The following is a 13,961-nucleotide window of genomic DNA, read 5'->3' on the forward strand; positions in this document are numbered from 1 at the left end:
AAAAAAATTATATATATTTTTGCAAAATCAACTCTGCCTCTCTTTGTTAACTACAACAAGCAATGCTGTTTGTTATTTAAGATGACGGACTCGGCACTGACAGATTTGTGTTCATTGTGCTGCTTTTATAAAGCCTCAAATGACGGCTTACAATATTTCATGAAAGCAAAGTGTTTTGTTTGTCTAAGATTTTAAAAGGTTTAAACTTTACAGCACTGACAAAGTTGAACAAAGTGCTGTACAAGTTCCACAACATAAAAAAAAAAGGTAAAAAAAAAAAAAAAAAAAAATTATTATAGTGGATTCCATTTTTATTGCTCAATTCCGCGATTCCGTCCGCGATTCCGTGATCGCGGATTCCATATGGCTCTACATATATGACATACATGACATACAGATAGTCAGTACTGCTACATCTATACATTTATGACATACCAGATTTGCAAATACAGTACTGTTTGTGATACAGAAGGAGTCAAGAAAAGGGAGTATATACATTTGACGTAGAAACTGTACATTGGAGGAGGTTGGGTGGGGGGGGTTGGGTACATTGGGATATTGACAACCATACTGGGTAATTTACATTGGAGGTGGTTGGGGGGGGGGGGGGGCCGGGGGGCACACTGTATAAACAAGTAACACTGTACATTGAGGGGGGAGGGGGAGGAGACACTGTACAAACAAACACAATTGTACATTGAACTATTGACAAAACCATACTAGGTAAATGACTGTACATTGGAGGGGGTTGGGTTAGGATATTTACAGGGGCCAGTGTTGGATTGCAGTCTCCCGTAGGTGTCCCTTGAGAGAGGTTTTGAAAGTGGGTAGTGATCCACATTCCTTTACAGCTTTGGGTAGGGCGTTCCACATTGATGTGGCATAATTGCGAAACGTGTTTAGTCCCTTATTTGAGCCGAATCTGGGTTTAACATGATTTGTGGAGCTCCCTCTGGTGTTGTGATCGTGGTATTCACTGACCTTTGGGAAGTATTTTGACATGTACATGGGTACCTTGGTCGTGTAGTGTATCTTGTAGACCAGGCCCATTGCAAGTTGTTGTACTCTGTCGTCTACTCTAAGCCATCCTAGGTTGTCAAAGTGGGCAGGGGTGAGGTGGGTTCTAGGAGTAAGGTCAAGCAGTAGTCTGACCAGTTTGTTTTGAGATGTTTGTAATTTTGTTTTTAGCGCCTTTGAGGTGCTTTGGTACCATGAGGTGCAAGCATAGTCGTAGTACCCTTGAATGAGTGCTCCTGCCAGAGTCTTCAGGGTGTTCTTGTTTACCAGAGAGGAGATCCGGTACAAGAATCGAGTTCGTTGGTTGACTTTTTTTATTACATTGGATGCCATTTTGTCACAGGAGAGATTAGCCTCTAGGATGGAACCCAGGTAGGTAATTTCATCTTTCCTTGTGACAATATTGTCACCCACTGTAACTGAGAAGCCGTCGGTCTTGCTGAGTTTGTTATTTGAACCGAAGAGAATGGACTCTGTTTTGCCCATGTGTAATGATAGTTTGTTATCAGCGAGCCATATGCAGATTCTGCCTAGTTCCGAGCTGAGGGTTTTTTCAACCTGTAACTTGTTCTTGTCAGAGACCAGCAGGGCTGAGTCGTCCGCAAACAGGAACAAGTTGCAGTCACAAGCTGACGACATGTCATTTGCATAAATTAGGAATCGTAGACTATGTTGACAATATGAAAACGTTTTTAACGACACTGGCCTTATCCTTTAACTTAATCATGGAGCTACTGAATGTCATTATATAAACAAGGACAAGCAGCCACGGTCTCCCAGAGCGCAGAACACATTGCTTCATTCCACAGAACAGTCCTAGCTTGTCTGGGCCACCTGCCTCAACAAGCCTACTGCAGCACAAGCCACGGCAAAGGAAAGCTCATCCTCCCAAGCTTTTCACAAAGTAGCAACTATTGGCTGGGAAAATAGTAGCCTACAGCTTCTGATTTAGCTCAGCGTTTGGCCGATAGCCTATTATTATTTAGGTCTGTCTATGTTGAGGCCAATTCATTATTGTATCCTTGAGTTATGAAATTTGAAGTGTTTTTGCATGAAGATAGATAACATGTGACTCCACCCTGGTCCTTTGGTTGCAGTAGGCCAAGACACCAGGGTTGTTGTTGTTGTTGTTGTTGCTGAGACACCTGTGTTGTTGTTGTTGCTGAGAAACCTGGGTTGTTGTTGTGACACCTGAGACTTTTTTTTTTTTTATGTAGAAGCCCTGATTATATTGCCACTGCTAGTTCTGAGGTGCGGCAACACTCACAAACTGCTCCAGAAACATCCCTAGTCTGTTCATAGTGCTGCTCTTCTGTATTACACAGGGTATCTGCAGGTTTAGCCCAGTCAGATTTAATGCTTTTTAAGACTTTTTAATGCCACTCAGAATTAAATTTAATACCAATTTCACAATAACAAAATGACAAAAATCATGCAACGACACCAATTAGTTTAAGTTTAGGTACACATTGGTCCAAAGATGTATTAAAACATAACTTTGAACTTAAAAATCTTGAACTTAAAGGAGTAACTGGATTGGATGAATTTCAACAAAAGGGGTGACCAAACATAAATAGCAAATATAGCTATACAAAATATACCAGGGCCAAGCAGCAAGTGCAACAGCCACTGTCAGAACACATAACTATTACCACCCTCCCCAGGGTATCAAAAAGGTCAACCAACAAACAAGATTCTTGTGCCGGATCTCCTCTCTGGTAAACAAGAATACCCTGAAGACTCTAACAGGAGCACTCTTCAAGGGTACTACGACTATGCTTGCACCTCATGGTACCAAAGCACCTCAAAGGCCAAAACAAGATTACAAACATCACAAACAAACTGGTCAGACTACTGCTTACCTCACTCCTAAACCCACTTTACCCCTGCCCACATTCAAAACCGCTCTAAAAGAGCACCTACGGGAGGCTGCAATTAGAAACTGGGCACCGTAAATTCCAACCCCCCCCCCCCCCCCCCCCCCCCCCCCCCTAATGTACAGTCTCCTCCCATCATATGTATATATTTTCTGTTAGGATCTCTGGGTAACAGTACTGTATATTTGCATATCGTATGTCACAATTGTAACACTACAGTACTATATAGTATACCTGTATGTCATGTATGTCGCTATGCCATAAATGTCATGATGTCATGTATGTTGAGTATGTCATAAATGTCATGTCACATAATTGAAAATGGGGGACCCTGATGTAAACAAGACACACGTATTGTACCCATTCTACAATCTGTTAAATAAAGTTTTCATTCATTCATCCAGTTGTTTTGTTTTTGTGGTTTTGGTTGAATGAATGAATACTTTGTTTAACAGATTGCAGAATGGGTACAATACAGTACGGCTCAATACACACAATTGTTAAGGGGGATGCAGACCAGAGAAGACGTTTGTCTTGTTTACATCAGGGTCCCCCATTTTCAATTCATAGTGACATTTATGACACTCAACATGCATGACATTATGGCATAGGGACATACAGGTATATAGTACTGTACCGTACATTTGTGACATATACGATATGCAAATATACAGTACTGTTACCCATAGATCCTAACATACATGGAGGATACTGTACGTCATTAGGAGGGGGTGGTGGGAGGAAGAAAATACATAGTGGGTGAAGCTCTCATCGAACATAAACACAAACGTGTCCTTGTTACATCCGTGAATAGATTATTTTTCAAGTTAAGACCTCAGCTTCAGCTTTGGCATGGAGCGAATGTTATCCGGACTTCTGTTGGTGCAGATGTTATAGTCCTACCTGAGATGGCGCAGCTGGTGTGGAGGCAGGGGCCGAAAATAAATGCGAAATAGTAGTTTGCAGGCGGTTTTTGCAGAGCGCTCAGCATGTGCGACGCGACTGCTTTTTTTTTTGTTGCAGCGGGGCTTGTAATGGTCTTTGACTGGGACCAACCATCGCGCAAACAGTGGATTGTCGAGCCAGTTCTCGTTAAATTGGCACTTTCCCATATTAACGAGTGCAATGCTAAACTAACTAAACGTAACGTTAGTGTTATCGCTTCGCCTTGCTAACGTTAGCTAGACTCCGTTGCTGAAATGGTTCCCCGGCCAACACATTACACAAGGAGTTGTGTTGGTTCCGCCCCATTCCGTCTGCGTGATTCTACAACACGGTCAATGAAAAGTCAAACTTTATCTCCCGTTAACGTTTTCCCCCAGATTTCATAATAAAACATAAGATGACATGGCATTTTATCTTTCCTTTCTATGGCATTTTAAGACCTCTGAAAATGGATTTAAGACATTTTAAGACAAACTAAGGCCTTAATTATTGATAAACAATTTAAGACCTTTTAAGACTTTTTAAGGATCCGCGGACACCTGATTACAGTCAAGCAGATCTGTGTTAATAATAGCAGACTGCTGATGAGGATGAAGTAAGAGGGGAAGTGGTGCTTTCTGACATTTTGGCCTGGCTGAACGTGACTCATGGGCCTAAACGGTGCCGTGTGAGAAGTTCTCCATCTGGCCAAGTACCACAGACGCACGTCCCTCTCAGCACTTTCCAACATCTGCTCCTGAAAGAAGCTAGTATAGTGCTAACCTGATTCTCAGCTGCACTCTCTCTCTCTCTCTCTCTCTCTCTCTTTTAGTGCAGACCAGATGTACACAAGAGGTGCTAACAGCTCAAGGGGGGGGGGGGGTGCAATGCCAGCAGCAGGGAGTTCAAGTCACTACACGCAACAATGCAAACTACACTGGTCCACCAAACGGAGTATGACTATACTGCAGACCTGTAGTAAGTCTGTAACGTAACACACGTTGGCTAAAAAAGAACCACTTATAACAAAAATGAGAATGCACAATATATTGTACGCTAAATAAAACAAATACAAAAATAAAAGTGTCTCTCGTTTAAGTAAAATAAAACGATGGTGTGTGTGTGATGTCACATTATGTTTGCAAATGACAGTGAAAAACGACGTCACGTAAGAAGAACATGGGAGGTCGGGTTAGCGGAACTATGCATAATCAACAAAGATCAACTGCAAACTACTGCAGAAGAATTATGAGGTTTGCATCGTTTTTGATTGTAATGTATCAGTCCTGTCCTCCGTCTCTCTCAAATAGTGTCATTCCACTCGGGCATTATAACCCATGCGTTGCATAAAAACAGATACATTAAGAGAACGTAATAAAAAAAGAAACATGCTGGGGATGCCGAAAAGGGACCATATATGGAATAAAAAGAGTCAATGAGGAAGTGGTGGCAGGACTGTGTAGTAGGAAGTCGCCGTGCGCATGCGCCGAGCCGACAGAGTGACTAGTATGCAAAAATAAGCAACAATACGTTATTCCACACAAAGTCATCATTTTACTTAAGACATTACAACCAAATCTACAGAGAGAGATGTGTCCGAACTGTGGTGTGGGGGGGGAAATACCGTGTAACTAACAACAACAACAACAACAGCCTATAAACAGCTTCCAAATGAATAGATAGTCGGTTGTGTGATAGTAAGAAGGTAAAGGGCTAACCTTCCGTCGCGTGTGGCAGTGAAAGGGTTAACTGTATAGCTCGCGAGCATAGGCGCGCGCGCGTGATAAAGTGACATCCAGTTGAATTGTATCCCCCCTCCCCCTCGCGAGCTCCATGTAACGCTATAGTATGCAGCTAGTCGTTAGCTTACATAGCCTAGGCTCGCGACATAGGCAGGGTGAATACACACACACACAGTCTTGACACTGACAGCCGCCGCCGCTACGATGACACACAACACAACAAGCCCCTCTCTCCCTCCCTCTCCTCTCTCTATGTATAATACATATATCTATAATAGCCTTACCCGGTACCGCAGTCCACAACACACGCCGGTAACCGTCCTGCCATCTCTCTTCTTAATCTGCTGCTGCTTAATCACAGATGTTTGACGGTTTGGATGGAGAAACAACAGGAGGGTCGTCCACAGCAGCCAGGCAGGCAGGAACCCTGTACCCAACCACACAGTCTACTTCCTCCCTCTCTCCTCTCTCTCTCTCTCTCTCTCTCTCTCTCTCTCTCTCTCTCTCTCCTCTCTCTCTCTCTCTCTCTCTCCTCTCTCTCTCTCTCTCTCTCTCTCCTCTCTCTCTCTCTCTCTCTCTCTCTCTCTCTCTCTCTCTCTCTCTCTCTCTCTCTCTCTCTCTCTCTCTCTCTCTCTCTCTCTCTCTCTCTCTCTCTCTCTCTCTCCTCTCTCTCTGAGGCAGAGCATAGATATCTATCTATGGAGCAGAGGGCTAGGCAAGATGGCCGACACCGGTTATAGGAGTGATGCAGGCAGAGCAGTTATATATCGTAATAGCTTACGCTCTGCTCGTAGTGGAACTATCCCTTTATCCAGTCTAATAGAATAGAAATACTTTTATTATCCCGTGGGAAATTTGACACTGCAAATCGCTCAACATTTAAACATTTAGACAAAACAGGTCACGAATTAGAATAATAAAAAAAATCAAATCAAGGAGCCTATACTGAGGTCTACAGTAGTATTGCACAGTGCTGTTTCGAACTAGTCCAGGAAGATGGTAACTGCTGTCGCGTATTCTTGGAATAACGTGAGACCACAACTGTGAACTGATCTGGTCATTTATTTACCATCGCAATCACGTACGTTAACTCTCCCGTTACCTTGAACTCCCCTCTTATACATAGCCCCCAGCCCCATTCCTATTGGCCGGGCACTCCACCTTACTTCCTGTTCGTCATACCAATAGACCCGGCCCACATAGATGGTCTATACAGTGATTCCCAACCTGGGGTCCGCGGACCCCCTGGGGTCCGCCAGGGGGCCCGCCAGACCACAGATGATTTGAGGTCTTTTTTTTTTAATTTTTTTTTTTTTTTTTTTATCATCAGAAGCATGAATAGTCTCTCCACTACAATTAAAAATAAAGATAAATAAATAAACATCTAGACATGATTTTTGAACGTTAACAGTAGGCTACCGGGTAGCCGCTAAAACGCGAATCAGTTGACCGTATCACTTTCTGTAGCTAGCCTAGCACGCTAGTTAACTTTCTCGGCTCGTCTGCAGTCAGCCGCCAGAGGCGAAAATGTGTGACAAACGAAAAGGAGATGACGGCAGCTCATCTGCAAAAAAAGTTAGGACCTACAGCAATCGCGAAAATTACATCACCATGGGCTTCACTGAGGGACCAGACAAACGACCTGAGTGTGTGATTTGTGGAGAAAAGTTGGCAAACTCGAGCCTGAAGCCCAGCAAGCTGAAGAGACATCAGGCGTCTAAGCACCCAGAAACCGTTGGGAAGGATCCAGACTTTTTTCGGAGGAAAGAACAGTCTCTCAAGGCGAACAAGCCTGTTGATGTTAGAGTAGCGTGGAGCAGGGGTGGCAGTGATTTACAGAAGGCTACCGAAGCCTCCTTTGAGTGTTCGCTTTTAATTGCAAAAGCAAAGAAACCGCACAATATTGGCGAGCAGCTCATCAAACCAGCCTGCATCAAAATGGTTTAGAAACTGTGCGGCCCACAGGTGGCGGATAAACTAAAATCAGTACCACTCTCGAACAATGTAGTGAAAGACCGAATTGATAAGATGTCAAGTGATTGCGAGCAGCAGCTGTCAGAAAAGCTTAGAAAGGGTCCATTTGCCATACAACTTGATGAAACTACAACTGTCGCAGACGAGGCTGTGCTCATCGTTTATGTGCAATATATTGAAAATGAGGATCTGAAGCAGGACATTCTCATGTCAGTCAACCTTACTACCAGGATATTTTTACTGCAGTGGATTCTTACTTCATTCAACATAAATGCAAACCGTTCACCATTAGGGCCTGATTTGAGAGGATGAATACAGGATTTGAATATTGGCCAACATTTTGAAATACATATGGTGCAAGATTAGATTTGTTGATTGAAGGCACAAGTCAAAGAAGCATAGTGGGTCTAATTATGATGCATATGCCTGTGTATAAGCAGTTTGTTATTAAAATGACAAAAAAAAGGTATTAAACCCAGCTAGGACAGATTCTCTCTGCTACTGATTGGAATTTCCTGTCTCATATTTAGTTTAATTTGTTGCATTGATTTGTTCCATAAATGCAAACCGTTCACCATTAGGGACTGATTTGAGAGGATGAATACAGGATTTGAATATTGGCCAAACATTTTGAAATGCATATGGTGCAAGATGAGATTTGTTGATTGAAGGCACAAGTTAAAGAAGCATAGTGGGTCTAATTGTGATGCATATGCCTGTGTATAAGCAGTTTGTTATTAAAATGACAAAAAAAAGGTATTAAACCCAGCTAGGACAGATTCTCTCTGCTACTGATTGGAATTTCCTGTCTCATATTTAGTTTAATTTGTTGCATTGATTTGTTCCATAAATGCAAACCGTTCACCATTAGGGCCTGATTTGAGAGGATGAATACAGCATTTGAATATTGGCCAAACATTTTGAAATGCATATGGTGCAAGATGAGATTTGTTGATTGAAGGCACAAGTTAAAGAAGCATAGTGGGTCTAATTGTGATGCATATGCCTGTGTATAAGCAGTTTGTTATTAAAATGACAAAAAAAGGTATTAAACCCAGCTAGGACAGATTCTCTCTGCTACTGATTGGAATTTCCTGTCTCATATTTAGTTTAATTTGTTGCATTGATTTGTTCCATAAATGCAAACCGTTCACCATTAGGGACTGATTTGAGAGGATGAATACAGGATTTGAATATTGGCCAAACATTTTGAAATGCATATGGTGCAAGATGAGATTTGTTGATTGAAGGCACAAGTTAAAGAAGCATAGTGGGTCTAATTGTGATGCATATGCCTGTGTATAAGCTGTTTGTTATTAAAATGACAAAAAAAAGTATTAAACCCAGCTAGGACAGATTCTCTCTGCTACTGATTGGAATTTCCTGTCTCATATTTAGTTTAATTTGTTGCATTGATTTGTTCCATAAATGCAAACCGTTCACCATTAGGGCCTGATTTGAGAGGATGAATACAGCATTTGAATATTGGCCAAACATTTTGAAATGCATATGGTGCAAGATGAGATTTGTTGATTGAAGGCACAAGTCAAAGAAGCATAGTGGGTCTAATTGTGATGCATATGCCTGTGTATAAGCAGTTTGTTATTAAAATGAAAAAAAAAAGTATTTTATGGTATCTTATTAGGAGGGGGTCCGCGAATTTCATCAGAGATGTTTGGGGGTCCCTGGGGGGAAAAAGGTTGGGAACCACTGGTCTATACTATGATAACACCACATCTCCCCTTTCTCGAGAACAAAAGGGTAGACTGCCTTTGTCTCATCAAACCTTAGAGGATTATTCTGCCTCTTGTGTAGAAAGGTCTGTCCCTGTTTAACCCTGTTAAAGCCCAACCTCCAGGTTAAACCCTACTGATCAATTATGGGTGTTTACATCATTGGTACCCAGATAGCAAAAAATGAGTGAATCAACGTTGAAATAGGGTTCAGCAGAAATATTGAATCTATGTTGAAGCCTGACATCTAAATTATATAGATCGTTGTCTATGACCCTAACGTTGAATCAACGTTAGGTGTCAACCATAGCTGATACTATATCAATGTTGATTCAACCATCATCTAAATGGTAATCTACATGCACATTTTAGTTGATTTTATATTGAATCAATGTTAGACATCAATGTTTATTCAACCATAATCTAAATGGTAATCTACATGCACATTTTAGTTGATTTTATATTGAATCAATGTTAGACATCAATGTTTATTCAACCATAATCTAAATGGTACTCTACTTGTACATTTGTAACTTGTACATCTACTTGTAACTTGTAAAGTTAAGGAATCAATACTGATTAATGTACATTTTACATTAAAATATTGCTGCTGATATGTATACATCATAACATTACATGTTTTTTTCCTGCTGTTAAACACACTATTGTTAAATAAATAATAATACAATTCTTATATGACCATATTTCCAAAAATGTGTGAACAAAAATGACAACATGGCTTTAATATGATTTTTTTTTTCTAGGGTATCAGAACTTAGTGACTGAAACTTTTTACAAAAAACAAACAGGCTTTCATTAACAATATAGCCACTGCCAGAATAGTGACACACATATTGTGTGTGGTGAGCACACGCATTCATGCACAACGAAGACAAGATTGCAATCATTTTAACTATAAACTTATGAGCTCAAAGTATGAGCTCACTACTGACTGAAATGTCCAACAAAAAGCATCAATTGTCAAATAACTAGACACATTAACATTAACTAGACTAGATGTTTGAGGAAATTAGAAAGGGAACAACAACTTAACCCTTGTGTCTGATCAGATTCGTATTTGTTTGATAACTTTGCAGTGATGAGCCAACATAATATGTGGCATAATCTTTTAATTATCTTGTATTTTTTTTTTTACTCTTCATAAATTGTTTATTCCACTTCAGCCCGATCATAACCACCACATATTCTTTTTTTTGTCATATTTAACAACTCTTTTCAGAAAAGTGGGAGTATTTCATTACAAAAATAATATAAAAAATTGTTATGATCAGGGCTGAAGTTGAATAAAATATTTATGGAAAAGAAAGTGGGAAATTATTTCAACATAATCTTTTTATGGAGTTTTTCAATTTAGTCCCCTAATAAGAGTATAATATTTTAGTTTTCAGACACAAGGGTTAAATATAAACAATGGCATAGGATTTGAATTTAAACACAGTGGAGCTTAGATGATCTACAGTTGTCCACGACTTATCCTCCAAGGCATCTGCTATATAATAATCTTCAGATTTACTTAAGTGTTATTAGTAGGTTACAGCAGTAAGCATTAGTTTGCTCAGTCAATTATGGCCAATTCGTTTTATATTGTTTAATACAGTTAAATAAATAGATAAATGAAAAGCAAATTTTTTTGGATTACCCCCCCCCCCCCCCCCCCCCCACTGTACCGAAAATAATACCGAACCGTGTCTTCAAAACCGAGGTACGTACCGAACCGTGGATTTTGTGTACCGTTACACCCCTAATGTTTCTATAACTCTCTCCCATATAACTCTCTCCCATACCCTTAACACCAACCACTGAAGTGCCCTTGAGCAAGGCACTAAACCCCCAACTGCTCCAGTGGAGTTGCTCAGTGGCCAACAGTGTCAGACTGTGGTTGTACTGGGGCCTAACAAAATTAATAGTTGGTTTCAGGTTGGTTGTCAGTTTGGCCATGGGTAGGTAGGGAATTTATTTAATTTTATTTTTTTATTTTATTCTTTCCCACGGCGACTATGGATAGGGAATTTCTTTATTTAATTAAAATGTTCACAACAACATGGATGCATGTACTCTGCCAGCATGTTTAATATCCATAATACTAAATGTTTGACTAAGATTTCTATGAAACTTTATTAAAAAAAAAAAAAAAGAACAGTGTCCAGGGTAATTCCTTGTACTGTATGAACCAGGGAAACAGTGTGCTGGGGTACCCCAAGTTTGACTCTGGTTCGCTTGACAATTAAGTTTGGGTCACTTCGGTTCCAAGAACAGGCTGAAGCAGCATATTCAAGTAGATGCCGTCCATGGAAGAACAGTGTCCATCAGGGTAATTCCTTGTACTGTATGAACCAGGGAAACAGTGTGTGCTGTGCTGTGCTGTGCTGGGGTAGCTGTGCTGTGCTGGGGTACCCTAAGTTTGACTCTGGTTCGCTTGACAATTAAGTTTGGGTCACTTCGGTTCCAAGAACAGGCTGAAGCAGCATAAGTCATTCAAGTAGATGCCAGGGTAATTCCTTGTACTGTATGAACCAGGGAAACAGTGTGTGGTGTGCTGTGCTGTGCTGGGGTACCCTAAGTTTGACTCTGGTTCGCTTGACTTAAGTTTGGGTCACTTCGGTTCCTTGAGATGCCTCCCTCCCGGTCTGGCGCATAACGAAGCCACTTCTTGACAGTTTAGCTGTAGTCCTGGTCGGTCAGCTTGGGGTCAAACTGTCGAGCAGCAGCTGATAGACACAAAAATAAAAAAGGGAGGAAGAGAGGTGGGTGAGATGATGTACGATGATAAGAGCACCCGGCCCTCACTTCACACGAGTGCGATTTTTTTTAATCACTCAATTACTCACTCTGTAGGTCTACAGTAACAAGCTACAGTCAGCATCCAGTTAGACTGGACAGGAAAGAGAATTAAGCAATCGCAATACAATGTGTATCCATGCACCTCTAAAGCTCACCATTTCCATTTCCATTTGCAACAGCATAATTATATTCTGAATCACCAGCATCACCAGCATCACCACCGCACTACCTAAACTTAACCTATGAAGTAGTTTGCAGGGGAGGAAGCTCACCAAACATGCAGGCTTGTAGTGTGGTGTGCTTGAATGGCTTCTTGCTTTCTGAACAACGCTTGTCTTTCTTTCCAGCCCAGTTGAACCCACTGGCCAGGGCGTTGGTCATAGCAGTTTTCAACATCAGTCTGATCAGGTTCTCTGAATTGGTGCCTCCTACCAAAGCCAGGCGAGAAATCTAAATCAGAGAGAAGAAAATGAAGGCCCTGCGTTAGAAACAGCATAACGTTTATTTTATGAACACAGAGCAACCAACTTGTTTATACACACACTTTATGCATGCACTGATATTCCAGCCCATGCCAGTCATTAGGTTTAACCACATTAACCCTCCTGTCCATATGTAAACGGTATATTTGAACAATTTCAAAACGTTTCATAAATAGCAGATATACAAGCTCTAACACGTTTTGAACTAGAAAGTGCTAAACACATTTTCCCCCTGAACAAGACCACACTGAAACGATCTACATTTGATAAATGAATGCAGTTCAATAAATTACCATCTTTTGACGGACTGATTGCTCTATCAGTAATGATTCTGCCTCATTGAAGTCTTGTTCACTGGCGATTGGCAGCTGGAAGGGGAGCATAGTGGTTGTGGTGGCCACCCCGTGTCCCCTGGTCCCACCAGATATGTTGCCCTCAGCCAACTCGGTCTTGATGAACTGCACATCTCTGGATAGATCCTTCACCACGACAAGTAATTCAGCAAGCATTGAATTCATCTTCTGGATGGTAAGGTCTTCAGAAGAAGAGTTAAAATCATTAAGTGAGAAATAAAAATAAGCAGCAAATCACACGAGGAATTACACCATGTCCAATAGACTTGCCTTTCATAAGCTGCCCGTCATCGCCGGCCATCTGTCTACGCTGTGAAACACCAGATTGCCCTGAGCTGTGTCCTGACATCGCTGTAGAAACAAAATCATAGTTATATATTTCACTAGTTTGACTGCATTGGATCAAACTGGTGGTAGTTCCCTCTAAAATGGCATACCATTTTGTGCATGTTGTGAGAGACCAGGGGGACTGTAGTATTGCCCCGAGCTGCATCCCGACATCCCTGTAGAAACAAATCATTATATTTAAAAATACAAAATCTGACTTGTCAGTCAAATTAACATACATGTCACAATCACTAACACCGGTTCCTGACAGGCAGCAAGCGAGCGAACTGGAGACGAAATCGCACACGACACTGTCCTGATATGACGCAGCGCGTGTCCGAGTGTGTGTTACCTGGATTCTCGACCAATAAAAAGTGTTTAGGGGCGGGACTCGGCCGCGTAATCGCTCAACTAGAGACACAGCGAGCGAATATTTGAGGGGTGAACGACATCGCTGCTCAGTTCACTGTCGCTCGCGGCAGGTCAGGATAGTCTGATTGAAACGAATACATTTTAATCACTTTTTCTCGCTCGCTCGCGTCGCTCTATGTCAGGAAGGGGTGTAAGGAGTTGTATCCCCGTCTCTCAAAACACTGTTACTGAAAGAGTACAGTATCATACCACTACTTGCACTTTGTCGATCTTGCAGCTGCTGGACATGTGAGGCCTGCTGCTGCTGGTGATACTGAACAATATCAAATCCTGGCATCTCGGCTGAAACACAGTAGGA

The 13,961-nt window shown here is 41.4% G+C and overlaps 1 protein-coding gene across 1 annotated transcript in view; it reads right to left on the minus strand.

Moving 5' to 3' along the window:
* Nucleotides 1–6,018, minus strand: part of LOC311229310 (actin-related protein 3) — a 100,599-nt gene extending 94,581 nt beyond the window's left edge. The window contains exon 1 of the mRNA XM_084315385.1: nucleotides 5,845–6,018. Within this exon, the coding sequence (XP_084171511.1) occupies nucleotides 5,845–5,888 (44 nt within the window). The 5' untranslated portion in view covers nucleotides 5,889–6,018. The remainder of the gene's footprint in view (nucleotides 1–5,844) is intronic.
* Nucleotides 6,019–13,961: the final 7,943 nt, after the last annotated feature.

Source organism: Notolepis coatsorum (genome assembly GCF_963971535.1).
Source record: "Notolepis coatsorum genome assembly, chromosome: 5".
Classification (NCBI taxonomy): Eukaryota; Metazoa; Chordata; class Actinopteri; order Aulopiformes; family Paralepididae; genus Notolepis; species Notolepis coatsorum.